General features: G+C 42.7%; 2 protein-coding genes across 8 annotated transcripts; both read left to right on the top strand.

The window, feature by feature from the left end:
* Window positions 1-5: 5 nt before the first annotated feature.
* Window positions 6-27,620, top strand: fabp4b (fatty acid binding protein 4b). 7 transcript variants are annotated; one of them, XM_052502381.1, is made up of 4 exons: window positions 6-174; window positions 284-456; window positions 583-684; window positions 27,421-27,620. In XM_052502381.1, the coding sequence occupies exons 1-4, from the start codon at window positions 102-104 to the stop codon at window positions 27,472-27,474; spliced, it is 402 nt and encodes a 133-aa protein (XP_052358341.1). In that variant the 5' UTR covers window positions 6-101; the 3' UTR covers window positions 27,475-27,620. The 7 variants fall into 7 exon arrangements, with proteins under 7 accessions (XP_052358341.1, XP_052358337.1, XP_052358336.1 ...); XM_052502377.1 differs by lacking the exon at window positions 27,421-27,620 and adding an exon at window positions 14,149-14,348; XM_052502376.1 differs by lacking the exon at window positions 27,421-27,620 and adding an exon at window positions 1,349-1,548.
* Window positions 17,944-19,428, top strand: LOC127919039 (hairy/enhancer-of-split related with YRPW motif protein 1-like). The gene is made up of 4 exons (XM_052502403.1): window positions 17,944-17,985; window positions 18,222-18,311; window positions 18,466-18,547; window positions 18,789-19,428. The coding sequence occupies exons 1-4, from the start codon at window positions 17,944-17,946 to the stop codon at window positions 19,412-19,414; spliced, it is 840 nt and encodes a 279-aa protein (XP_052358363.1). The 3' UTR covers window positions 19,415-19,428.
* Window positions 27,621-27,982: the final 362 nt, after the last annotated feature.

Raw genomic sequence — 27,982 nt, 5'->3', positions numbered from 1 at the left:
TGAGGCTTCAAATATGACAACAGGCCCAGGTGTAATTATTGCAGAGTCGAAGCAGTGTGCGTTAACGTGGTTTGTGGTGTTGATTAGCTCAAATTTACAACATGGTCGAGGCATTCGTTGGAACTTGGAAGATGACTTCCAGCGAGAATTTTGATGAATATATGAAGGCAATAGGTGAAGTCTTACCTTATTAAATAAAGTAGTTTTTAAATGAAAGACAATGTTGCATTTCGATCTAGAACCTTACTAAAGTTGATTAGATAAATATCCGTTTGTTTCACAGGTGTGGGTTTTGCTACTCGGCAGATGGGGAATCTGGCGAAGCCCAATTTGCAGTTCAGCATCGACGACGGTGTAATATCAATGAAATCCCAGAGCACTTTCAAAACCACAGAGGCCAAGTTTAAATTGAATGAAGAATTCGACGAGATGACTGCAGATGACAGGAAAACCAAGGTGGGTCCAGGAGCCACACTATAGACATGCCGGTTGTTACAGTAGTGTGATTTCCAATTATTGTAAAAAAATTAATGACTTTAAAATGTAGTGAGTTGTGCCCTCCTGACACTACTCTATTTCCAGACTCTGATGACCTTTGAAAACGGAAAACTGGTGCAGAAACAAACTTGGGACGGCAAGACTACCACGCTCGAGCGGGAGTTGCAAGATGGAAAATTGATTGCGGTAAGGTTTAATGTCCTGCTTGCTATTCCCTTCTCTGCTTGGTTTGACATAAAATATGCGTTTTTCATAAGCCTATTTTGCAATGTCCATGCTTGATATTGCAATATTGTTCAATGTTTCATGTGATCATCATTATGCAATGCAGGTTGTCATCTTGTAAATTGCGTTCTCCCGGGGTTACCAAGGATGGCACGCGTTTTTACGCGCTACCCTGTTCAAAATGTCCTTTATAGTTTTGGCTGGGAAGCGTGGCTTGATAAGCACTTGCAGTCATGTGCAACACGCTACTTAATTATTTTAAACTAAATGATTAATTGGTAATCGAGTGCTAATAAACCCAATGATTTACATAAACCTGGGATTGCTGCTGCATGTGTTGGCATTGCCATTGCGAGGCTTTGCTGCCACCAGTCCTCCATAGGAATGAATGCATGTTTTTTGGGGGATTGTAGTGGGTACAGTAACATCAGTTTCCTTAAAGTAATTTATAATGCATTATTTAGCTCACATGATGTAAAGTGTCTGTTATAGAATAAATTAATATAGATTCCAACATGTATTTAGTGGTTTGTTCATCACTGAATGTATCAATACATTTTGAGTTCTCGGTTCTGACACTTGTTGTCATTGCATGACCTAAAGCGTGTACTGCTCTCTATTCTAGAAATGTGTAATGGATGATGTGGTGGCACTGAGGACCTATGAGAAAGAGGTGTGATTCCAGTCTGCTGAATTGAAGACCCCCACCAGCAAATCAAAAACATGCATGTTATCTGTTCAATACCTACCATGTTAAATTCACTGACTCAATTGGTACCAAAATCCCATGAAGCTTTCAATAAAGTCAGTTCTGCTTTGTGAAAAGTGGTATTTCCTTCATTGCAATATGTAGGCCAGTTTGGAGGCTGAGGCCTATTCAGCAAACTTAATCCATGTGGATTACAAACTGACAAATCTCTGGTCTATCCTGAGCTCTTTGGTTGTAGGTGGTGCTAACATTCAATACATTTCAGTGTCAATTATTCTCCAATAAATTAATGTTGGCTTACTTTGAGCACGCTACACTGAGTGTTCCTGGCAAAATACATTGATTTCACACTACCTATTTTGAGAACTGGTGACCAAGTAGAAATGTCCAACTGACTTGTCTCCCATGATGACTAGTGGGTTAACTAAACCCTGGTTCTCAAATCAAATTTTATTTGTCACATATACATGGTTAGCAGATGTTAATGAGAGTAGCGAAATGCTTGTTCTTCTAGTTCCGACAATGCAGTAATAACCAAGTATCTAGCTAACAATTCCAAAACTAATACCTTATAGACACAAGTGTTAGGGGATAAGAATATGTACATACAGATGAGTGATGGTACAGAGCGGCATAGGCAGATACAGTAGATGGTATTGAGTGCAGTATATACATGTGATTGGAGTATGTAAACAAAGTGGCTAGTGATACATGTATTACATAAAGATGCAGTAGATGTTCAGTATATACATATGAGATGAATAATGTAGGGTATGTAAACATAGGTAGCATTGTTTAAAGTGGCTAGTGATATACAGTGCCTTGCGACAGTATTCGGCCCCCTTGAACTTTGCTACCTTTTGCCACATTTCAGGCTTCAAACAGATATAAAACTATTTTTTTGTGAATCAACAAGTGGGACAATCATGAAGTGGAACGACATTTATTGGATATTTCAAACTTTTTTTAACAAATCAAAAACTGAAATTGGGCGTGCAAAATTATTCACCCCCCTTAAGTTAATACTTTGTAGCGCCACCTTTTGCTGCGATTACAGCTTTAAGTCGCTTGGGGTATGTATCAGTTTTGCACATTGAGAGACTGACATTTTTTCCCATTCCTTGCAAAACAGCTCGAGCTCTGAGGTTGGATGGAGAGCATTTGTGAACAGCAGTTCAGTTCTTTCCACAGATTCTCGATTGGATTCAGGTCTGGACTTTGACTTGGCCATTCTAACACCTGGATATGTTTATTTTTGAACCATTCCATTGTAGATTTTGCTTTGTTTTGGATCATTGTCTTGTTGGAAGACAAATCTCCGTCCCAGTCTCAGGTCTTTTGCAGACTCCAGGTTTTCTTCCAGAATGGTCCTGTATTGGCTCCATCTTCCCATCAATTTTAACCATCTTCCCTGTCCCTGCTGAAGAAAAGCAGGCCCAAACCATGATGCTGCCACCACCATGTTTGACAGTGGGGATGGTGTGTTCAGGGTGATGCGCTGTGTTGCTTTTACGCCAAACATAACGTTTTGCGTTGTTGCCAAAAAGTTCAATTTTGGTTTCATCTGACCAGAGCACCTTCTTCCACATGTTTGGTGTGTCTCCCAGGTGGCTTATCGCAAACTTTAAACAACACTTTTTATGGATATCTTTAAGAAATGGCTTTCTTCTTACCACTCTTCCATAAAGGCCAGATTTGTGCAATATACGACTGATTGTTGTCCTATGGACAGAGTGTCCCACCTCAGCTGTAGAACTCTGCAGTTCATCCAGAGTGATCATGGGCCTCTTGGCTGCATCTCTGATTAGTCTTCTCCTTGTATGAGCTAAAGGTTTAGAGGGACGGCCAGGTCTTGGTAGATTTGCAGTGGTCTGATACTCCTTCCTTTTCAATATTATCGCTTGCACAGTGCTCCTTGGGATGTTTAAAGCTTGGGAAATATTTTTGTATCCAAATCCGGCTTTAAACTTCTTCACAACAGTATCTCGGACCTGCCTGGTGTGTTCCTTGTTCTTCATGATGCTCTCTGCGCTTTTGACGGACCTCTGAGACTATCACAGTGCAGGTGCATTTATACGGAGACTTGATTACACACAGGTGGATTGTATTTATCATCATTAGTAATTTAGGTCAACATTGGATCATTCAGAGATCATCACTGAACTTCTGGAGAGAGTTTGCTGCACTGAAAGTAAAGGGGCTGAATAATTTTGCACGCCCAATTTTTCAGTTTTTGATTTGTTAAAAAAGTTTGAAATATCCAATAAATGTCGTTCCACTTCATGATTGTGTCCCACTTGTTGTTGATTCTTCACAAAAAAATAGTTTTATATCTTTATGTTTGAAGCCTGAAATGTGGCAAAAGGTCGCAAAGTTCAAGGGGGCCGAATACTTTCGCAATGCACTGTATTTTACAACATTTCCCATCAATCGATGAACAGCATTCTCACAAAGGTATTCCTCTTGTCCAGATGGGTGAGGGCAGTGTGGTTGAGATTGCATCGTCTGTGGACCTATTTGGGCGGTAAGCAAATAGGAGTGGGTCTAGGGTGTCAGGTAGGGTGGAGGTGATATGGTCCTTGACTAGTCTCTCAAAGCACTTCATGATGACGGAAGTGAGTGCTACGTGGCGGTAGTCGTTTAGCTCAGTTACCTTCGCTTTCTTGGGAACAGGAACAATGGTGGCCCTCTTGAAGCATGTGGGAACAACAGACTGGGATAGGGATTGATTGAAAATGTACGTAAACACACCAGCCAGCTGGTCTGCGAGGGCGCGGCTGGGGATGCCGTCTGGGCCTGTAGCCTTGCGAGGGTTGACACGTTTAAATGTTTTCCTCATGTGGCTGCAGTGAAGGAGAGTCCGCATGTTTTAGTTGCGGGCCGTGTCAGTGGCACTGTATTGTCCTCAAAGCGGGCAAAAAAGTTATTTAGTCTGCCTGGGAGCAAGACATCCTGGTCCGTGACTGGGCTGGTTTTCTTTTTGTAATCCGTGATTGACTGAAGACCCTGCCACATACCTCTTGTGTCTGAGCCGTTGAATTGAGATTCTACTTTGTCTCTATACTGAGCTTAGCTTGTTTGATTGCCTTGCGGAGGGAATAGTTACACTTTTTGTATTCGGTCATGTTTCCGGTCACCTTACCCTGATTAAAAGCAGTGGTTCTGGCTTTCAGTTTCATGCGAATGCTGCCATCAATCCATGGTTTCTGGTTTGGGAATGTTTTAATCGTTGCTATGGGAATGACATCTTCAACGCACGTTCTAATGAACTCGCTCACCGAATCAGCGTATTCGTCAATGTTGTTGTCTGACGCAATCGAAACATATCCCAGTCCACGTGATGGAAGCAGTCTTGGAGTGTGGAATCAGATTGGTCGGACCAGCGTTGAACAGACCTCAGCGCGGGAGCTTCTTGTTTTAGTTTCTGTCTGTAGGCAGGGATCAACAAAATGGAGTCGTGGTCAGCTTTTCCAAAAGGAGGGCGGGGCAGGGCCTTATATGCGTCGCGGAAGTTAGAATAGCAGTGATCCAAGGTTTTCCAGCCCTGGTTGCGCAATCGAATGCTGATAAAATTTAGGGAGTCTTGTTTTCAGATTAGCCTTGTTAAAATCCCCAGCCAATGAATGCAGCATCCGGATAAATGGATTCCAGTTTGCAAAGAGTCAAATAAAGTTTGTTCAGCCATCGATGTGTCTGCTTGGGGGAATATATACGCTGTGATTATAATCTTCCCTTGGAAGATAATGCGATATTTGATTGTGAGGAATTCTAAATCAGGTGAACAGAAGGACTTGAGTACCTGTATGTTGTTATGATCACACCACGTCACGTTAACCATGAAGCTCGCCCCACCCTCTCTTACCAGAAAGATGTTTGTTTCTGTCGGCGCGATGCGTGGAGAAACCAGCTGGCTGCACCGATCCCGATAGCGTCTCTCCAGTGAGCCATGTTTCCGTGAAGCAAAGAACGTTACAGTCTCTGATGTCCCTCTGGAATGCTACCCTTGCTCGGATTTCATCAACCTTGTTGTCAATAGACTGGACATTGGCGAGAAGAATGCTAGGGAGTGGTGCACGATCCTGGTGCACAGGATCCGCTTCGCAAAAGTCATATTCTTGGTCGTACTGATGGTGAGTTGACGCTGCTCTTATGTTCAGTAGTTCTTCTCGACTGTATGTAATGAAACCTAAGATGACCTGGGGTACTAATGTAAGAAATAACATGTAAAAAAATAAAAACTGCATAGTTTCCTAGGAACGCGAAGCGAGGCGGCCATCTCTGTCGGCGCCGGAAGTACTAGCGTCCTGCTGCTAACTAGCTATTACACAACTTTAAAACCTGAATTTCTTTGCCTATTGAGGACTGTTCTATTCTGTGAACTTTTCAGCAGCATTCAGGTGCTTCTGAATATGACTACTGGGACCAGTGGTCTGCCCAGTGGTGCTGTTGCTGTTATGACTGCAGCGTTGCTGTTTGTTCCAAGTGTCTCTAGGAAAGGTGCTACTTTGATTATTTCAGAAAACATGACTTGATGTCACACCCGAAAACAACTCCAACTAAAGCCAGAAAACGACGCAGAGGATTGAGTATTACATTACTCTTGCATAATTATGCACCAAATATTGCCATTGAGGTTCACCATCGCCTTGATATGCTGTCAGAGACCCAAAAATCCTACCTCGCTCTCAGCCACAGATTATTGAGAAACGGCGACGTGACCGAATCAACAACACCCTGACTGATCTCAGAAGACTTGTGCCAAGTGCGTTTGAGAAGCAGGTAGGCTACAGTACAATTGTATATACCATACAGACCTATTGGATTCAGAGTATATTAATCTCAGTAGTCAACTTCTGCCTTTTCTACATCTTTGGTTAGGACTGTTATTTTACAAGTAACACAATCTAATCGAATGTTTGCCTTTTGTCACAGGGATCGTCAAAATTGGAAAAAGCTGAAATGTTGCAGTTTACTGTGGATCATTTGAAGATGATACATGCTGCCAGTGGACAAGGTGAGTCAATACCAAAACAATACAAAGATGTGATTTATGATGAAAGCCTGTAAAGTGATAGGTAAACTTCTAGTTAAACTGCTGCATATTTGTAGGGAACGAGCCATATCCTCCAAGCTCCACCACAGAATTAGACCAAGTGTCTCCATGTCCTTTAGTTCCTCTAGTTGTGTAGTGCTCTGTATACTCCTGTGTTGTAGTTCCTGTTCCTGACCCTCTGCCTCCCTCTCCTGGTAGGGTATTTAGAAGCCCACGCCCTGGCCAAGGACTACCGCAGCCTGGGCTTCAGGGAGTGTCTGTCAGAGACGGCCCGCTACCTAAGCATCATGGAGGGCTGGAACAGTGTCGACCCACTCCGCGTACGCCTGGTCTCTCACCTCAACAACTACGCCTCTCAGAGAGACATCCACACTGGATTGACTGGACACCCTGGACAACTAGCCTGGGGCTCCGCTTTGAGGACACCCTCCGCCCACCTGCCACACCCCCTCTTACCACTCCCCCAGGGACGGACACTAGCCCCCCACAGTACCTGCAGCCCACCCTGCTCCATCTCCTCAATGTCATCCCCCTGTTCTACTGATACCTCAGTGACCTCCAGACTCAGGGTGCCCCCCAATGACAATCTACCCCTGGGGCTGGCCCTGTCAGTCTAAGCCTCCAAGCTCAAAACCACTACCCCTCCTCTCCTCCCAGTCTGCCTTCTCCTTCACTACTTTCCCCGAGTGTCCCCGGCAGCCCTCAATTCAGCAGGCTCCTCCACAGCCCTGAGAAATCAGCCTTACAGGCCCTGGGGGACAGAGATCGGGGCCTTCTGAACTCTTGTGATCATCAGGACCGGAAGGCAACAACTTAGATCCCTGCCTCCCTCCAACCTGCCTCCCTCCAACCCGCCTCCCCCCAACCCGCCTCCCGCCAACCTGCCTCCTCCCCTCCCTCCAACCTGCAACCCCTGCCTCCCCCAACCCGCCTCTCCCGCCAACACTCCACCTCCCAAGCAGGAGTACCTGGCTGTTCATCCTGTTTTTCCCCTCTGAATAAGGGGGATGTTAACCTGTTGTGAGCCCAGATATGGCCTCCAAGGTAGGAAAGGACTGACTATTGTTTCATGTCCACAAAACTGATTTCATTTGGTTTATTATCAGAGTGCACTAAGAGAAGGATTTTGGGGTATTTGTAGGTCAAATATAATATTGTAAAAATAGAACTCCTGCAGCTTTGAAAGGGAACAAATACACCTGCAATGTATCACAAATAGAGTTAAACATGACCTGGATCTGCTAATACTTTAGTTATGTCTATATGGGATTGTCGAACATGCTTTATATAGAAAGCAACTTTGAAAACATCGTTTTGTAATATTTTTGTACCAATAAACTGAGTTTGTAAGAAGTTTGCATGTTTTTCTTAATCAATGTTCAGGATTCATGTGTTTTACCTATGAACTGTTGTGGGGTTTAGAGTATGCTGTCCACTTCTCACATCACTTCAAATAAAATCATTTATCAATTTCAACTGCCTCATTCTCTTGGTTTTAGGTGAATGAAGGAGTTGCATATAGATGTTGGCTCTTCATTTGATCACTCTTCTGTTGCTGAGCATTGTCCTACACAGCATGTCCATTAATTATAATCTGTTCTGTTGCTGCAGGATTATTTTCCTGTTGTAACAAACTAGCTCAAATTAAGATCCTACATCTGTATGTACTATGTGTTTTATATATGATTAAAGTGGTAGCTAACAGTAATATAGTAGATAATCTGACTGACTGACTAGCTGGCTGACTGGTTGTAATCTCTCGGACAGACGCAATATTTTGGTTCTGGGTTGATGAGATAAGAGTTGGTCGAGACACCTAGTTTTAGAGCCATTGTTGCCTCCATGAATGGCCAGGAATTGATTAAAAGGAAATCATCAATGCCCATTAACCCCACTCATATGGACTGGCCTGGTCTGACCACTAATATGGTCTGGTCTGACCCCACTAATATGGTCTGGTCTGACCCCACTAATATGGCAGGAGACTATAGTGTGGCCAAGATTGAGGGAAAGATGGCAGCTGGATGACACATACTGAAGCCTGTAGATCACTTTTGACTAGGGCTCATGGGGTTCTGGTCAAAAGTAGTGTACAGTAGGGTATAGGGTGCAATTTGGGACACATTCACTCGATGTGCCCTATAAGTTCCTGCTGTAGTAGTATGCAATGTATCCACTAGAGACCATTGGATAGCAGTACAAAACTAGTGATGGAGACTTGCTGCAGCGAGATCATTAGTGTAAAGGTTTATAGCGTCCCAGCGGAAAGAAAACACATATCTCTAAAACTGACATTTTTCAGGAAATGAAAAAAGAGCCATATTGTACCATTTATGAACATACAATCACAACTTAAAAGCTATTTTGAAATGTATTTTATTGGACCTGGAGTCATGAACTGTTCAGCGTACATAAAGGACCATCATGTTAATAACAGTAAACATTCAGGTCCCTCAAGATATTTCTTCCCTCCCCTGTTCTTTACAATCTGTTACTCAGTCAGACAAACTTTGTTGGATGAAAATATGGAGTTTTTCTGTGAAAAATGTTGTTCAATATGGTGTTCACTGCCTCCATCTGCTGGCTCAATGGACCTCACTGCTTTACTATAGAATAGAACAGGACAGAACAGAAGAGAATAGAAATTAATAGAACAGAATAGAATAGAACAAAATAGAACAGAACAGAACAGAACAGAATAATAGAACAGAATAGAACAGAACAGAATAGAACAGAACAGAACAGAACAGAACAGAACAGAATAGAATAGAACAGAATAGAATAGAATAGAATAGAATAGAACAGAACAGAACAGAATAGAACAGAACAGAAACAGAACAGAACAGAATAGAACAGAACAGAACAGAACAGAACAGAATAGAACAGAACAGAATAGAATAGACAGAACAGAATAGAATAGAACAGAATAGAAATTAATAGAATAGAATAGAACAGAACAGAACAGAAGAGAATAGAACGGAACAGAATAGAACAGAACAGAATAGAATAGAACAGAACAGAATAGAAATGAATAGAATAGAATAGAACAGGACAGAACAGAAGAGAATAGAACGGAACAGAACAGAACAGAACAGAACAGAACAGAATAGAACAGAACAGAATAGAACAGAACAGAACAGAACAGAATAGAACAGAACAGAACAGAACAGAACAGGACAGAATTAGAACAGTATAGATCATAACAGAATAGAACATAACATAATAGAACAGAACAAAATAGAACAGAACATAATTTAATAGAATTTGCAGAGTGGAGATAAAATACCCCAGAATGAGTCATAATACCCATAAAAACTAGCGGTCAATCAAGGAAATGGTTCCAATCATTTCCCAACTATTAATTTTTCCCATAGAGGATTTTAGAAACATTTCAAATAAGAGTTGTGGTTCGTGTCGGCTTACCCTGGTGTGATTTTTGATAACTGTGTAAATCTCTCTAGGACAAGGTGACTTTTATCAATATATTTGCCTGTATTTACCACCCAAAAAATGAAATGCTAATTAGTGGCTAATGTGTCTATCATAAACTACACATGCCATGAGGATCTGGACGGGACTGCTGAAACGAAGCAAAGGTAAGAATCTCTGGATTAGCTATCTAAGGTTAGCTAAATGTAGTAATGAATAGATTAATAAATTGGAAAACTGTTTTTAAATTGACAAATCTGTGAACTGTCTTGTGCACGTTTTAAATTGACACAATACCTGTTAGCAAAGATGTCAGCTACAGATGACGTTTAGGATTTGTAATCTTGCATGATACCGAGTCAAGGACCAAAAGTTGAAGCTGGAGACTCATATCTCCCTCTCACTAGCTTTAAGCACCAGCTGTCAGAGCAACTCACAGATCACTGCACCTTTACATAGCCCATCTGTAAATAGACCATCCAACTACCTCATCCCCATACTGTATTTATTCATTTATCTTGCTCCTTTGCACCCCAGTATCTCTACTTGCTCATTCATCTTCTGCACATCTACCATTCCAGTGTTTAATTTCTATATTGTAATTACTTCACCACTATGGCCTATTTATTGCCTTACCTCCCTTATCCTACCTCATTTGCACAGACTGTATATATACTTGTTCTACTGTATTATTGACTGTATGTTTATTATTCTATGTGTAACTGTGTTGTTGTATGTGTCGAACTGCTTTGCTTTATCTTGGCCAGGTTGCCGTTACAAATGAGAACTTGTTCTCAACTAGTCTACCTGGTTAAATAAAGGTGAAATAAAAATGTAAATAAGAAAAAGGCTCCTCAACAGCTTCCACCCCCAAGCCATTAGACTGCTGAACAATTAATAAAATCACCCGCCTCCGGACAATTTACATTGACCCCTCCCCCTTCCTTTTTGTACACTGCTGCTACTCGCTGTTTATTATCTATGCATAGTCACTTCACCCCCACCTACAGTACATCTACAAATTACCTCAACTAACCTGTACTCCCACACTTGTCCTCGGTACCTCGGTGACTCGGTGACCTGTACCCCCGCACACTCGGTGACCGGTGCCTCGGTGACCTGTACCCCGCACACTTGGTACCGGTGCCTCGGTGCCTCGGTGACTTTGTGTTTCTACCCCGCACACTTGGTACCGGTGCCTCGGTGACCTTTGACTCTGTTTGACCTGTACCCCTGTATAAACCTCGTTATTGTTATTCTTATTGTGTTACTTTGTTTTATTGCTTTTTATTTTAGCCTACTTGGTAAATATTTTCTTTACTTTTCTTGAACTGCACTGTTGGTTAAGGGCTTGTAAGTAAAGCATTTCACGGTAAAGTCTACACTTGTATTCGGTGCACGTGACAAATAAAGTTTGATTTGATGTCTAGTTTGATGCTAATTAGCATTTTATCTCCGAACGAGATTGACATGGTTATCAGGGGAAGTCTACACGATACACAGCCCTTATTTAAACACTCTAATGTACTTGTCCTCTTGCTCAGTTGTGCACCGGGGCCTCTCACTCTTTCTATTCTGGTTAGAGCCAGTCTGCGCTGTTCTGTGAAGGGAGTAGTACACAGCGTTGTACGAGATCTTCAGTTTCTTGGCAATTTCTCACATGGAATAGCCTTCATTTCTCAGGACAAGAATATCATTTCAGAAGAAAGGTCTTTGTTTCTGGCCATTTTGATGATGCTCCAGACACTCAAATGATGATGGTCCAGACACTCAACTAGTCTAAAGAATGCCAGTTTTATTGCTTCTTTAATCAAAACAACAGTTTTCAGCTGTGCTAACATAATTGCAAAAGGGTTTTCTAATGATCAATTAGCCTTTTCAAATGATAAACTTGGATTAGCTAACACAACGTGCCATTGGTACACAGGAGTGATGGTTGCTGATAATGGGCCTCTGTACACCTATGTAGATATTCCACAAAAATCCTAATGTTTCCAGCTACAATAGTCATTTACAACGTTAACAATGTCTACACTGTATTTCTGATACATTTTATGTTATTTAAATGTGCAAAAAATGTGTTTGTTTTTTTCACAAACAAGGACATTTCTAAGTGACCCCAAACTTTTGAACAGTAGTGTATATATTAAAATAAATAAAAAACTGAAAAATATTTGTATTTATTTACATGTTTTTATGAATATCGCTAGCAATAATGGAATAAACTAAATGTGTATTACATATCCACAGTAGAAAAGAGGAGAATGTCTTATTTTATAAATGTGTATGTTTTTTCTCTCCAATTCCTATTATTGAGCAAATCACACTTTCAAAAAGCACCCATTGCTTCAAGGGCCGCTGGCTGCTGATAGGCTTTCTTGACTTTACATTCATTTTTGCCAACACATCCTTGTTGTCTTTAATCTTTGTTTTACCAGCTGAACAGATGCTCTTAGTGAAAATGTTTTTGAGTTACCTTTCTAGCTAATTGGCTATGTTAGGGTTTACAGTTCTCTTCCAATTAGGCTATCATGTGTTGAGGTCAAAACTATCTACCAAATCTATTCAGTTGAAAATGTTGATTACTTCTCCTTGACATGATCATTCACCAGATGACGAGACAAGATACAATACATTATGTTTTTAAATATATTTTTGCCAACATGTGATTGGGGTTCCTTGGTCTCGCCTGGCAGGGGGTCCCTGGGTAAGAAAAGGTTGAAGACCCCTGTCAAAGACAGTGCAGGCTGAGTCCCTGCCCGAAAATAATTTATCCCCCGCCCCTCATCCTCTCTGTTGCCATGGAAGCACCAGATATAGCACTTGATTGGCTTGCATGGGTAAGCACGTGCTAGATGAGGCTTCAAATATGACAACAGGCCCAGGTGTAATTATTGCAGAGACGAAGCAGTGTGCGTTAACGTGGTTTGTGGTGTTGATTAGCTCAAATTTACAATATGGTCGAGGCATTCGTTGGAACTTGGAAGATGACTTCCAGCGAGAATTTTGATGAATATATGAAGGCAATAGGTGAAGTCTTACCTTATTAAATGAAGTAGTTTTTAAATGAAAGACAATGTTGCATTTCGATCTAGAACCTTACTAAAGTTGATTTAGATATATATCCGTTTGTTTCACAGGTGTGGGTTTTGCTACTCGGCAGATGGGGAATCTGGCGAAGCCCAATTTGCAGTTCAGCATCGAAGATGGTGTAATATCAATGAAATCCCAGAGCACTTTCAAAACCACAGAGGCCAAGTTTAAATTGAATGAAGAATTCGACGAGATGACTGCAGATGACAGGAAAACCAAGGTGGGTGCAGTAGCCACACTATAGACATGCCGGTTGTTACAGTAGTGTGGTTTCCAATTGATTGTAAAATAAGAAATGACTTTAAAATGTAGTGAGTTGTGCCCTCCTGACACTACTGTATTTACAGACTCTGATGACCTTTGAAAACGGAAAACTGGTGCAGAAACAGACTTGGGACGGCAAGACTACCACGCTCGAGCGGGAGTTGCAAGATGGAAAATTGATTGCGGTAAGGTTTAATGTCCTGCTTGCTATTCCCTTCTCTGCTTGGTTTGACAAAATATGCCTTTTTCATAAGCCTTTTTTGCAATATCCATGCTTGATATTGCAATATTGTTCAATGTTTCATGTGATCATCATTATGCACTGGAGGTTGTCGTCTTGTAAATTGCGTTCTCCCGGGGTTACCAAGGATGGCACGAGTTTTTACGCGCTAACGTGTTCAAAATGTCCTTTATAGTTTTGGCTGGGAAGCGTGGTTTGATAAGCACTTGCAGTCATGTGCAACACGCTACTTAATTATTTTAAACTAAATGATTAATTGGTACTCGAGTGCTAATAAACCCAATGATTTACATAAACCCGGGATTGCTGCTGCATGTGTTGGCATTGCCATTGCGAGGCTTTGCTGCCACCGGTCCGACATAGGCACTATCCAGTAGGACCAGTCCTCCATAGGAATGAATGCATGTTTTTGGGGGGTGAGGGGGTTGTAGTGGGTACAGTAACATCAGTTTCCTTAAAGTAATTTATAATGCATTATTTAGCTCACATGATGTAAAGTGCCTGTTATAGAATAAATGAATATAGATTCCAACATGTGGTTTGTTCATCACTGAATGTATCAATACATTTTGAGTTCTCGGTTCTGACACTTGTTGTCATTGCATGACCTAAAGCGTGTACTGCTCTCTTTTCTAGAAATGTGTAATGGATGATGTGGTGGCACTGAGGACCTATGAGAAAGAGGTGTGATTCCAGTCTGCTGAATTGAAGACCCCCACCAGCAAATCAAAAACATGCATGTTATCTGTTCAATACCTACCATGTTAAATTCACTGACTCAATTGGTACCAAAATCCCATGAAGCTTTCAATAAAGTCAGTTCTGCTTTGTGAAAAGTGGTGTTTCCTTCATTGCAATATGTAGGCCAGTTTGGAGGCTGAGGCCTATTCAGCAAACTTAATCCATGTGGATTACAAACTGACAAATCTCTGGTCTATCCTGACTTCTTTGGTTGTAGGTGGTGCTAACATTCAATACATTTCAGTGTAAATTTTTCTCCAATAAATTAATGTTGGCTTACTTTGAGCACGCTACACTGAGTGTTCCCGGCAAAATACATTGATTTCACACTACCTATTCTGAGAACTGGTGACCAAGTAGAAATGTCCAACTGACTTGTCTACCATGATGACTAGTGGGTTAACTAAACCCTGGTTCTCAAATCAAATTTTATTTGTCACAAACACATGGTTAGCAGATGTTAATGAGAGTGTAGCGAAAGGCTTGTGCTTCTAGTTCCGACAATACAGTAATGAAGTAATCTGACTAAATTCCAAAACTACCTTATAGACAAGTGTAAGGGGATAACAATACGTACATAAAGATATAAGTGAGTGGAGTGGCATAGGCAAGATGCAGTAGATGGTATTGAGTGCAGTATATACATGTGATTGGAGTATGTGAACAAAGTGGCATAGTTAACGTGGCTAGTGATACATGTATTACATAAAGATGCAGTAGATAGAGTTCAGTATATACATATGAGAGATTAATAATGTAGGGTATGTGAACATATTAGGTAGCATTGTTTAGTGGCAAGTGATATATTTTACATTTCCCATTATTAGTGGCTGGAGTTGAGTCAGTGTGTTGGCAGCAGCCACTCAATGTTAGTGGTGGCTGTAAGTCTGATGGCCTTGAGATAGAAGCTGTTTTTCAGTCTCTCGGTCCCAGCTTTGATGCACCTGTACTGACCTCGCCTTCTGGATGATAGTGGGGTGAACAGGCAGTGGCTCGGGTGGTTGTTGTCCTTCATCTTTATGGCCTTCCTGTGACATCTGGTGTGGTGTCCTGGAGGGCAGGTAGTTTGCCCCCGGTGATGCGTTGTGCAGACCTCCCTACCCTCTGGAGAGCCTTACGGTTGTGGGCGGAGCAGTTGCCGTATCAGGCGGTGATACAGCCCGACAGGATGCTCCTGATTGTGCATCTGTAGAAGTTTGTGAGTGCTTTTGGTGACAAGCTGAATTTCTTCAGCCTCCTGAGGTTGAAGAGGCGCTGCTGCGCCTTCACTATGCTGTCTGTGTGGGTGGACCAATTCAGTTTGATGTGTACGCCGAGGAACTTAACTTACTACCCTCTCCACTACTGTCCCATCAATGTGGATAGGGGGTGTTCCCTCTGCTGTTTCCTGAAGTCCACAATCATCCCCTTAGTTTTGTTGACGTTGAGTGTGAGGTTATTTTTCTGACACCACACTCCGAGGGCCCTCACCTCCTCCCTGTAGGCCGTCTCATCGTTGTTGGTTATCAAGCCTACCACTGTTGTGTTGTCCGCAAACTTGATTGAGTTGGAGGCGTGCGTGGCCACGCAGTCGTGGGTGAACAGGGAGTACAGGAGAGGGCTCAGAACGCACCCTTGTGGGGCCCCAGTGTTGAGGATCAGCGGGGTGGAAATGTTGTTGGCTACCCTCACCACCTGGGGCGGCCCGTCAGGAAGTCCAGTACCCAGTTGCACAGGGCGGGGTCGAGACCCAGGGTCTCGAGCTTGATGACGAGCTTGGAGGGCACTATGGTGTTAAATGCCGAGCTGTAGTCGATGAACAGCATTCTCACATAGGTATTCCTCTTGTCCAGATGGGTTAGGGCAGTGTGGTTGAGATTGCATCGTCTGTGGACCTATTTGGGCGGTAAGCAAATTGGAGTGGGTCTATGGTGTCAGGTAGGGTGGAGGTGATATGGTCCTTGATTAGTCTCTCAAAGCACTTCATGATGACGGAAGTGAGTGTTTAGCTCAGTTACCTTCGCTTTCTTGGGAACAGGAACAATGGTGGCCCTCTTGAAGCATGTGGGAACAACAGACTGGGATAGGGATTGATTTAATATGTCCGTAAACACACCAGCCAGCTGGTCTGCGCATGCTCTGAGGGCGCGGCTGGGGATGCCGTCTGGGCCTGCAGCCTTGCGAGGGTTGACACGTTTAAATGTTTTCCTCACGTGGCTGCAGTGAAGGAGAAGTCCGCATGTTTTAGTTGTCCTCAAAGCGGGCAAAAAAGTTATTTAGTCTGCCTGGGAGCAAGACATCCTGGTCCCTGACTGGGCTGGTTTTCTTTTTGTAATCCGTGATTGACTGTAGACCCTGCCACATACCTCTTGTGTCTGAGCTGTTGAATTGAGATTCTACTTTGTCTCTTTACTGTAGCTTAGCTTGTTTGATTGCCTTGCGGAGGGAATAGTTACACTGTTTGTATTCGGTCATGTTTCCGGTCACCTTGCCCTGATTAAAAGCAGTGGTTCGGGCTTTCAGTTTCATGCGAATGCTGCCATCAATCCACGGTTTCTGGTTTGGGAATGTTTTAATCGTTGCTATGGGAACGACATCTTCAACGCACGTTCTAATGAACTCTCTCACCGAATCAGCTTATTCGTCAATGTTGTTGTCTGACGCAATACGAAACATATCCCAGTCCACGTGATGGAAGCAGTCTTGGAGTGTGGAATCAGATTGGTCGGACCAGCGTTGAACAGACCTCAGCGCGGGAGCTTCTTGTTTTAGTTTCTGTCTGTATGCAGGGATCAACAAAATGGAGTCGTGGTCAGCTTTTCCGAAAGGAGGGCGGGGCAGGGCCTTATATTAGAGTTAGTTAGAATAGCAGTGATCCAAGGTTTTTCCAGCCCTGGTTGCAGATATGCTGATAAAATTTAGGGAGTTTTGTTTTCAGATTAGCCTTGTTAACATCCCCAGCTACGATGAATGCAGCCTCCGGATAAATGGATTCCAGTTTGCAAAGAGTCAAATAAAGCAGTGAGCCATCGATGTGTCTGCTTTATATACGGCCAGCCCTTGGAAGATAATGCGGTCACATTTGATTGTGAGGAATTCTAAATCAGGTGAACAGAAGGACTAACCTGTATGATGCATAACCATGCATACCCCCCGCCCCTCTTCTTACCAGAAAGATGTTTGTTTCTGTCGGCGCGATGCGTGGAGAAACCAGCTGGCTGCACCGATTCCGATAGCGTCTCTCCAGTGAGCCATGTTTCCGTGAAGCAAAGAACGTTACAGTCTCTGATGTCCCTCTGGAATGCTACCCTTGCTCGGATTTCATCAACCTTGTTGTCAATAGACTGGACATTGACGAGAAGAATGATAGGGAGTGGTGCACGATCCTGGTGCACAGGATCCGCTTCGCGAAAGTCATATTCTTGGTTGTACTGATGGTGAGTTGACGCTGCTCTTATGTTCAGTAGTTCTTCTCGACTGTATGTAATGAAACCTAAGATGACCTGGGGTACTAATGTAAGAAATAATACGTAAAAAAAAAACTGCATAGTTTCCTAGGAACGCGAAGCGAGGCGGCCATCTCTGTCGGCACCGGAAGTACTAGCGTCCTGCTGCTAACTAGCTATTACACAACTTTAAAACCTGAATTTCTTTGCCTATTTAGGACTGTTCTATTCTGAACTTTTCAGCAGCATTCAGGTGCTTCTGAATATGACTACTGGGACCAGTGGTCTGCCCAGTGGTGCTGTTGCTGTTATGACTGCAGCGTTGCTGTTTGTTCCAAGTGTCTCTAGAAAAGGTGCTACTTTGATTATTTCAGAACATGACTTGATGTCACCCCCGAAAACAACTCCAACTAAAGCCAGAAAACGACGCAGAGGATTGAGTATTACATTACTCTTGCATAATTATGCACCAAATATTGCCATTGAGGTTCACCATCGCCTTGATATGCTGTCAAAGACCCAAAAATCCTACCTCGCTCTCAGCCACAGATTATTGAGAAACGGCGACGTGACCGAATCAACAACAGCCTGACTGATCTCAGAAGACTTGTGCCAAGTGCGTTTGAGAAGCAGGTAGGCTACAGTACAATTGTATATACCATACAGACCTATTGGATTCAGAGTATATTAATCTCAGTAGTCAACTTCTGCCTTTTCTACATCTTTGGTTAAAGACTGTTATTTTACAAGTAACACAATCTAATCGAATGTTTGTCTTTTGTCACAGGGATCGTCAAAATTGGAAAAAGCTGAAATGTTGCGGATTACTGTGGATCATTTGAAGATGATACATGCTGCCAGTGGACAAGGTGAGTCAATACCAAAACAATACAAAGATGTGATTTAAGATGAAAGCCTGGAAAAAAAGTGATAGTTAAACTTCTAGAAAAACTTCTGCATATTTGTCGTGAACTAGGCATATCCTCCAAGCTCCACCACAGAATTAGACCAAGTGTCTCCATGTCCTTTAGTTCCTCTAGTTGTGTAGTGCTCTGTATACTCCTGTGTTGTAGTTCCTGTTCCTGACCCTCTGCCTCCCTCTCCTGGTAGGGTATTTAGAAGCCCACGCCCTGGCCAAGAACTACCGCAACCTGGGCTTCAGGGAGTGTCTGTCAGAGACGGCCCGCTACCTAAGCATCATGGAGGGCTGGAACAGTGTCGACCCACTCCGCGTACGCCTGGTCTCTCACCTCAACAACTACGCCTCTCAGAGAGACATCCACACTGGATTGACTGGACACCCTGGACAACTAGCCTGGGGCTCCGCTTTGAGGACACCCTCTGCCCACCTGCCACACCCCCTCTTACCACTCCCCCAGGGACGGACACTAGCCCCCCACAGTACCAGCAGCCCACCCTCCTCCTGCTCCATCTCCTCCTCCTCCTCCATGTCATCCCCCTGTTCAACTGATACCTCAGTGACCTCCAGACTCAGCGTGACGGCCCCCTCAGAGGCACTCAGGGTGCCCCCCAATGACAATCTACCCCTGGGGCTGGCCCTGTCAGTCTCAGCCTCCAAGCTCTCCCAACCACCACCCCTCCTCTCCTCCCTGTCTGCCTTCTCCTTCACTACTTTTCCCCTAGTGTCCCCGGCAGCCCTCAATTCATCAGGCTCCTCCACAGCCCTGAGAAATCAGCCTTACAGGCCCTGGGGGACCGAGATCGGGGCCTTCTGAACTCTTGTGATCATCAGAACAGGAAGGCGGAAGGCAACAACTTAGATCCCCCACCAACACGCCTCCCCCAACCTGCCTCCCTCCAACCTGCCTCCCTCCTCCCTCAACCTGCCTCCCCCAACCTGCCTCCCTCCAACCTCCCCTCCAACCTGCCTCCCTCCAACCTGCCTCCAACCTGCCTCCTCCAACCTGCCTCCTCCAACCTGCCTCCCTCCAACCTGCCTCCCTCCAACCTGCCTCCCTCCAACCTGCCTCCCCCCAACCTGCCTCCCTCCAACCTGCCTCCCCCCAACCTGCCTCCTCTCCCTCAACCTGCCTCCCTCCAACCTGCCTTCAACCTGCCTCCCACCAACACGCCTCCCTCAACCTGCCTGCCTCCAACTCCTCAACCCTGCCTCCCTCAATGCCTCCCCCAAATGCCTCCCTCCAACCTGCCTCCTCCAACCCAACCTGCCTGGCCTCCAACCTGCCTCCCTCCAACCTGCCTCCCTTGCCTCCCCCAACCTGCCTCCCTCCCCCAACCCGCCTCCCCCATATAGAAAGCAACTTTGACCATTCCCTTTTGTAATATTTTTGTACCAATAAACTCCCTTGCCTCCCTCCAACCTGCCTCCCCCAACCCGCCTCCCCCAACCCGCCTCCCTCCAACCCGCCTCCCTCCAACCTCCAACCCGCCTCCCTCCAACCCGTCCCTCCTAACCCGCCTCCCCCCAACCTGCCTCCCTCCAACACTCCACAAACCAAGCCGGAGTACCTGACTGTCTCATCTGTTTTTCCCCTCTGGCAATGAGGGGGATGGGGTAGACTAATGCTGTTGTGAGCCCAGATATGGCCTCCAAGGTAGGAAAGGACTGACTATTGTTTCATGTCCACAAAACTGATTTCATTTGGTTTATTATCAGAGTGCACTAAGAGAAGGATTTTGGGGTATTTGTAGGTCAAATATAATATTGTAAAAATAGAACTCCTGCAGCTTTGAAAGGGAACAAATACACCTGCAATGTATCACAAATAGAGTTAAACATGAACTGGATCTGCTAATACTTTAGTTATGTCTATATGGGATTGTCGAACATGCTTTATATAGAAAGCAACTTTGAAAAAATGTAGTTTTGTAATATTTTTGTACCAATAAACTGAGTTTGTAAGAAGATGCATGTTTTTTTGATCAATGCTCAGGATTCATGTGTTTTACCTATGATCTGACCCCACTAATATGGTCTGGTCTGGGCAGGAGACTATTGTGTGGCCAAGATTGAGGTATAGATGGCAGCTAGATGACACAGGCTAGGCTTCTAGGGCTCATGCGGCTCTGGTCAAAAGTAGTGTACAGTAGGGAATAGGGTGCCATTTGGGACTCAATCACTCGATGTGCCCTTTAAGTTCCTGCTGTGGTAGTATGCAATGTATCCACTAGAGACCATTGGATAGCAGTACAAAACTAGTGATGGAGACTTGCTGCAGCGAGATCATTAGTGTAAAGGTTTATAGCGTCCCAGCGGAAAGAAAACACATATCTCTAAAACTGAATTTTTTCAGGAAATGAAAAAAGAGCCATATTCTACCATTTATGAAAATACAATCACAAAACTTCAAAAGCTATTTTGAAATGTATTTTATTGGACCTGGAGTCATGAACTGTTCAGCGTACATAAAGGACCATCATGTTAATAACAGTAAACATTCAGGTCCCTCAAGATATTTCTTCCCTCCCCTGTTCTTTACAATCTGTTACTCAGTCAGACAAACTTTGTTGGATGAAAATATGGAGTTTTTCTGTGAAAAATGTTGTTCAATATGGTGTTCACTGCCTCCATCTGCTGGCTCAATGGACCTCACTGCTTTACTATAGAATAGAACAGGAGAACAGAACAGAACAGAACAGAACAGAATATAATAGAATAGAACAGAACAGAACAGAACAGAACAGAACAGAACAGAATAGAATAGAACAGAATAGAACAGAACAGAACAGAACAGAATAGAACAGGACAGAACAGAATATAATAGAATAGAACAGAACAGAACAGAACAGAACAGAACAGAAATAGAATATAACAGGACATACAGAAGAGAATAGAACAGAACAGAACAGAACAGAATAGAACATAACAGAACAGGACAGAATAGAACAGAACAGAATAGAATAGAACAGGACAGAATAGAACAGAAGAGAACAGAATAGAACAGGACAGAACAGAACAGAACAGAACATAACAGAATAGAACAGAACAGAACAGAATAGAATAGAACAGAACAGAACAGAACAGAACAGAACAAAATGGAATAGAACATAATTTAATATAATTTGCAGGGTGGAGATAAAGTACCCCAGTATGAGTCATAATACCCATAAAAACTAGCAGTCAATCAAGGAAATGGTTCCAATAATTTCCCCACCATTAATTTTTCCCATAGAGAATTTTAGAAACACTTACAAATAAGAGTTGTGGTTCCTGTAGGCTTACCATGGCGTGATTTTTGATAACTGCGTAAATCTCTCTAGGACAAGGTGACTTTTATCAATACATTTGCCAAAAATGAAATGCTAATTAGTGGCTAATGTGTCTATCATAAACTACACATGCCATGAGGATCTGGACGGGACTGCTGAAACGAAGCAAAGGTAAGAACCTCTGGATTAGCTATCTAAGATTAGCTAAATGTAGTAATGAATAGATTAATAAATTGGAAAACTGTTTTTAAATTGACAAATCTGTTAACTGTCGTGCACGTTTTAAATTGACACAATACCTGTTAGCAAAGATGTCAGCTACAGGTGACGTTTAGGATTTGTAATCTTGCATGATACAGAGTCAAGGACCAAAAGTTGAAGCTGGAGACTCATATCTCCCTCTCACTAGCTTTAAGCACCAGCTGTCAGAGCAACTCACAGATCACTGCACCTTTACATAGCCCATCTGTAAATAGACCATCCAACTACCTCATCCTCATACTGTATTTATTCATTTATCTTGCTCCTTTGCACCCCAGTATCTCTACTTGCTCATTCATCTTCTGCACATCTACCATTCCAGTGTTTAATTGCTATATTGTAATTACTTCACCACTATGGCCTATTTTTTACCTCACCTCCCTTATCCTACCTCATTTGCACATGCTGTATATAGACTTTTACTACTGTATTCACTCGGTACCGGTGCCTCGGTGACTCGGTACCGGTACCCCCTGTATATAGCCTTGTTATTGTTGTTCTTATTGTGATACTTTGTATTATTACTTTTTATTTTAGCCTACTTGGTAAATATTTTCTTAAACTGCACTGTTGGTTAAGGGCTTGTAAGTAAGCATTTCACGGTAAAGTCTACACTTGTTGTATTCGGTGCATGTGACAAATCAAGTTTGATATGATGTCTAGTTTGATGCTAATTAGCATTTTAGAATCTGAGAGCAAATAGAGAAGAATATATTGATAAAAGTCACCTTGTCCGATAGAGATTGACATGGTTATCAAAACGTCACACCAGGGGAAGTCTACACGATACACAGCCCTTGTTTTAAGTGTTTCTAAAATCCCCAATGGGAGAAATGAATGGTGGAAAAAGGTTTGGAACCATTTCCCTGTTTGACCTCTAAGTTTAATGGGTATTATGACACCTCCACCGTGGGGCTCCTCTGTCCAGTGTCTGTGTTCTTTGCCCATCTTAATATTTTATTGTCTTAGATATGGCTTTTTCTTTGCAACTCTGCATAGAAGGCCAGCACCCCGAAGTAGCCTCTTCACTGTTGACGTTGAGACTGGTGTTTTGCGGGTACTATTTAATGAAACTGACAGTTGAAGACTTGTGAGGCGTCTGTTTCTCAAACTAGACACTCTAATGTACTTGTCCTCTTGCTCAGTTGTGCACCGGGCCCTCCCACTCTTTCTATTCTGGTTAGAGCCAGTTTGCTCTGTTCTGTGAAGGGAATAGTACACAGCGTTATACAAGATCTTCAGTTTCTTGGCAATTTCTCGCATGGAATAGTCTTCATTTCTCAGAAGAAGAATAGAATTTCAGAAGAAAGGTCTTTGTTTCTGGCCATTTTGATGATGCTCCAGACACTCAAATGATGATGCTCCAGACACTCAACTAGTCTAAAGAATGCCAGTTTTATTGCTTCTTTAATCATAACAATATTTTTTAGCTGTGCTAACATAATTGCAAAAGGGTTTTCTAATGATCAATTAGCCTTTTCAAATGATAGACTTGAATTAGCTAACACAACGTGCCATTGGAACACAGGAGTGAGTGATGGTTGCTGATAATGGGCCTCTGTACACCTATGTAGATATTCCATAAAAATTCTAAAGTTTCCAGCTACAATAGTCATTTACAACGTTAACAATGTCTACACTGTATTTCTGATCAATTTTATGTTATTTAAATGTGCAAAAAATGTGTTGTTTTTTTCACAAACAAGGACATTTCTATTTGACCCCAAACTTTTGAACAGTAGTGTATATATTAAAATAAATAAAAAAGTGAAAAATATTTGAATTGATTTAAATGTTTTTATGAATATCGCTAGCAATAATGGAATAAACAAAATGTGTATTACATACCCACAGTAGAAAAGAGGAGAATATATTATTTTATAAATGTGTATGTTTTTTTTCTCCAATTCCTATTATTGAGCAAATCACACTTTCAAAAAGCACCCATTGCTTCAAGGGCCGCTGGCTGCTGATAGGCTTTCTTGACTTTACATTCATTTTGCATGCTGTCCGGTCCTCTGGCAGTCTCTATGGGGGTGCCACAGGGTTCAATTCTCGGGCCGACTCTTTTCTCTGTATATATCAATGATATTGCTCTTGCTGCGGGCGATTCACTGATCCACCTCTACGCAGACGACACCATTCTGTATACTTCCGGCCCGTCCTTGGACACTGTGCTAACCTCCAAACGAGCTTCAATGCCATACAACACTCCTTCCGTGGCCTCCAACTGCTCTTAAACGCTAGTAAAACCAAATGCATGCTTTTCAGCCGTTCGCTGCCTGCACCCGCACGCCCGACTAGCATCACCACCCTGGATGGTTCCGACCTAGAATATGTGGACATCTATAAGTACCTAGGCGTCTGGCTAGACTTTAAACTCTCCTTACAGACTCATATCAAACATCTCCAATCTAAAATCAAATCTAGAGTCGGCTTTCTATTCCGCAACAAAGCCTCCTTCACTCACGCCGCCAAACTTACCCTAGTAAAACTGACTATCCTACCGATCCTCGACTTCGGCGATGTCATCTACAAAATAGCCTCCAACACTCTACTCAGCAAACTGGATGCAGTTTATCACAGTGCCATCCGTTTTGTTACTAAAGCACCTTATACCACCCACCACTGCGACCTGTATGCTCTTGTCGGCTGGCCCTCGCTACATATTCGTCGCCAGACCCACTGGCTCCAGGTCATCTACAAGTCCATGCTAGGTAAAGCTCCGCCTTATCTCAGTTCACTGGTCACGATGGCAAAACCCACCCGTAGCACGCTCTCCAGCAGGTGTATCTCACTGATCATCCCTAAAGCCAACACCTCTTTTGGCCGCCTTTCGTTCCAGTTCTCTGCTGCCTGTGACTGGAACGAATTGCAAAAATTGCTGAAGTTGGAGACTTTTAACTCCCTCACCAACTTCAAACATCTGCTATCTGAGCAGCTAACCGATCGCTGCAGCTGTACATAGTCTATCGGTAAATAGCCCACCCAATTTTACCTACCTCATCCCCATACTGTTTATATTTATTTACTTTTCTGCTCTTTTGCACACCAGTATCTCTACCTGTACATGACCATCTGATCATTTATCACTCCAGTGTTAATTTGCAAAATTGTAATTATTCGCCTACCTCCTCATGCCTTTTGCACACAATGTATATAGACTCTCTTTTTTTTCTACTATGTTATTGACTTGTTAATTGTTTACTCCATATGTAACTCTGTGTTGTCTGTTCACACTGCTATGCTTTATCTTGGCCAGGTCGCAGTTGCAAATGATAACTTGTTCTCAACTAGCCTACCTGGTTAAATAAAGGTGAAATTTAAAAAAGTACAAAAAAATGTGCCAACACATCCTTGTTGTCTTTAATCTCTGTTTTACCAGCTAAACAGCTGCTCTTAGCGAAAATGTTTTTGAGTTACCTTTAGATATATTTTTTGCTAACATGTGATTGGGGTTCCTTGGTCTCCGGTTTGCCTGGCAGGGGGTCCCTGGGTAAGAAAAGGTTGAAGACCCCTGTCAAAGACAGTGCAGTCTGAGTCCCTGCCCGAAAATAATTTATCCCCCGCCCCTCATCCTCTCTGTTGCCATGGAAGCACCAGATATAGCACTTGATTGGCTTGCATGGGTAAGCACGTGCTAGATGAGGCTTCAAATATGACAACAGGCCCAGATGTAATTATTGCAGAGTCGAAGCAGTGTGCGTTAACGTGGTTTGTGGTGTTGATTAGCTCAAATTTACAACATGGTCGAGGCATTCGTTGGAACTTGGAAAATGACTTCCAGCGAGAATTTTGATGAATATATGAAGGCAATAGGTGAAGTCTTACCTTATTAAATGAAGTAGTTTAAAAAAAAATGAAAGACAATGTTGCATTTCGATCTAGAACTTTACTAAAGTTGATTTAGATATATATCCGTTTGTTTCACAGGTGTGGGTTTTGCTACTCGGCAGATGGGGAATATGGCGAAGCCCAATTTGCTGTTCAGCATCGACGACGGTGTAATATCAATGAAATCCCAGAGCACTTTCAAAACCACAGAGGCCAAGTTTAAATTGAATGAAGAATTCGACGAGATGACTGCAGATGACAGGAAAACCAAGGTGGGTGCAGGAGCCACACTATAGACATGCCGGTTGTTACAGTAGTGTGGTTTCCAATTGATTGTAAAAAAATAAATTACTTTAAAATGTAGTGAGTTGTGCCCTCCTGACACTACTCTATTTCCAGACTCTGATGACCTTTGAAAACGGAAAACTGGTGCAGAAACAGACTTGGGACGGCAAGACTACCACGCTCGAGCGGGAGTTGCAAGATGGAAAATTGATTGCGGTAAGGTTTAATGTCCTGCTTGCTATTCCCTTCTCTGCTTGGTTTGACATAAAATATGCGTTTTTCATAAACCTATTTTGCAATGTCCATGCTTGATATTGCAATATTGTTCAATGTTTCATGTGATCATCATTATGCAATGCAGGTTGTCATTTTGTAAATTGCGTTCTCCCGGGGTACCAACAAGGATGGCACGAGTTTTTACGCGCTAACGTGTTCAAAATGTCTATAGTTTTGGCTGGGAAGCGTGGCTTGATAAGCACTTGCAGTCATATGCAACACCATACTTAATTATTTTAAACCAAATGATTCATTGGTACGCGAGTGCTAATAAACCCAATGATTTACATAAACCTGGGATTGCTGCTGCATGTGTTGGCATTGCCATTGCGAGGCTTTGCTGCCACCGGTCCGACATAGGCAGTAGGACCAGTCCTCCATAGGAATGAATGGAATGCATGTTTTTTTGGGGGGGTGAGGGGGTTGTAGTGGGTACAGTAACATCCGTTTCCTTAAAGTAATTTATAATGCATTATTTAGCTCAGAATAAATTAATATAGATTCCAACATGTATTTTATGATTGAATATTACAGTAGCTGCACAGTGGTATCAATAGTGCCCCCGGTCAGTCATCCAGGGTTTATATGTCGTTGTATTAAACCTGTTAACTTATCTACTCTCTGTTCATTGGTCAACATGGTCAGTTCCCTTTTATAGTTGATGTTTTAACTCCTACCCTGTCACATTTAGCTTACGTGATAATGCCTTTCAGTTTAAAGGAAGTTAATGTGGTTTGGCTCATTCAGACTGCAGTTTCAAGTGGAACTACGACTGACACACACAGGCTGATTTGGTGGTTTGTTCATCACTGAATGTATCAATACATTTTGAGTTCTCGGTTCTGACACTTGTTGTCATTGCATGACCTAAAGCGTGTACTGCTCTCTTTTCTAGAAATGTGTAATGGATGATGTGGTGGCACTGAGGACCTATGAGAAAGAGGTGTGATTCCAGTCTGCTGAATTGAAGACCCCCACCAGCAAATCAAAAACATGCATGTTATCTGTTCAATACCTACCATGTTAAATTCACTGACTCAATTGGTACCAAAATCCCATGAAGCTTTCAATAAAGTCAGTTCTGCTTTGTGAAAAGTGGTGTTTCCTTCATTGCAATATGTAGGCCAGTTTGGAGGCTGAGGCCTATTCAGCAAACTTAATCCATGTGGATTACAAACTGACAAATCTCTGGTCTATCCTGAGCACTTTGGTTGTAGGTGGCGCTAACATTCAGTATATTTCAGTGTTAATTTTTCTCCAATAAATTGATGTTGGCTTACTTTGAGCACGCTACACTAAGTGTTCATGGCAAAAAAACATTAATTTCACACTACCTATTCTGAGAACTGTGACCAAGTAGAAATGTCCAACTGACCATTTCTACAATATGATGCAAAAACTGCTATGACTGACTAGTGGGGGAAAATGATTCTTTATTGTGACACTGGGTGATCACC

The sequence above is a fragment of the Oncorhynchus keta genome, unplaced genomic scaffold, assembly GCF_023373465.1.
Source record: "Oncorhynchus keta strain PuntledgeMale-10-30-2019 unplaced genomic scaffold, Oket_V2 Un_contig_1556_pilon_pilon, whole genome shotgun sequence".
Taxonomy (NCBI): Eukaryota; Metazoa; Chordata; class Actinopteri; order Salmoniformes; family Salmonidae; genus Oncorhynchus; species Oncorhynchus keta.
The sequence above is the reverse complement of the archived record's forward strand: the minus strand, read 5'-3'. Positions and strand labels throughout refer to the sequence as shown.

Coding starts and splice junctions, on each gene's coding strand:
- fabp4b (XM_052502381.1), top strand. CDS start 102: ATGGTCGAGGCATTCGTTGGAACTTGGAAGATGACTTCCAGCGAGAAT. Junction 175..283: donor TGAATATATGAAGGCAATAG/GTGAAGTCTTAC, acceptor TTTGTTTCACAG/GTGTGGGTTTTGCTACTCGG. Junction 685..27,420: donor AAGATGGAAAATTGATTGCG/GTAAGGTTTAAT, acceptor TCTCTTTTCTAG/AAATGTGTAATGGATGATGT.
- LOC127919039 (XM_052502403.1), top strand. CDS start 17,944: ATGACTACTGGGACCAGTGGTCTGCCCAGTGGTGCTGTTGCT. Junction 17,986..18,221: donor TGCCCAGTGGTGCTGTTGCT/GTTATGACTGCA, acceptor CCTCGCTCTCAG/CCACAGATTATTGAGAAACG. Junction 18,312..18,465: donor CAAGTGCGTTTGAGAAGCAG/GTAGGCTACAGT, acceptor CTTTTGTCACAG/GGATCGTCAAAATTGGAAAA.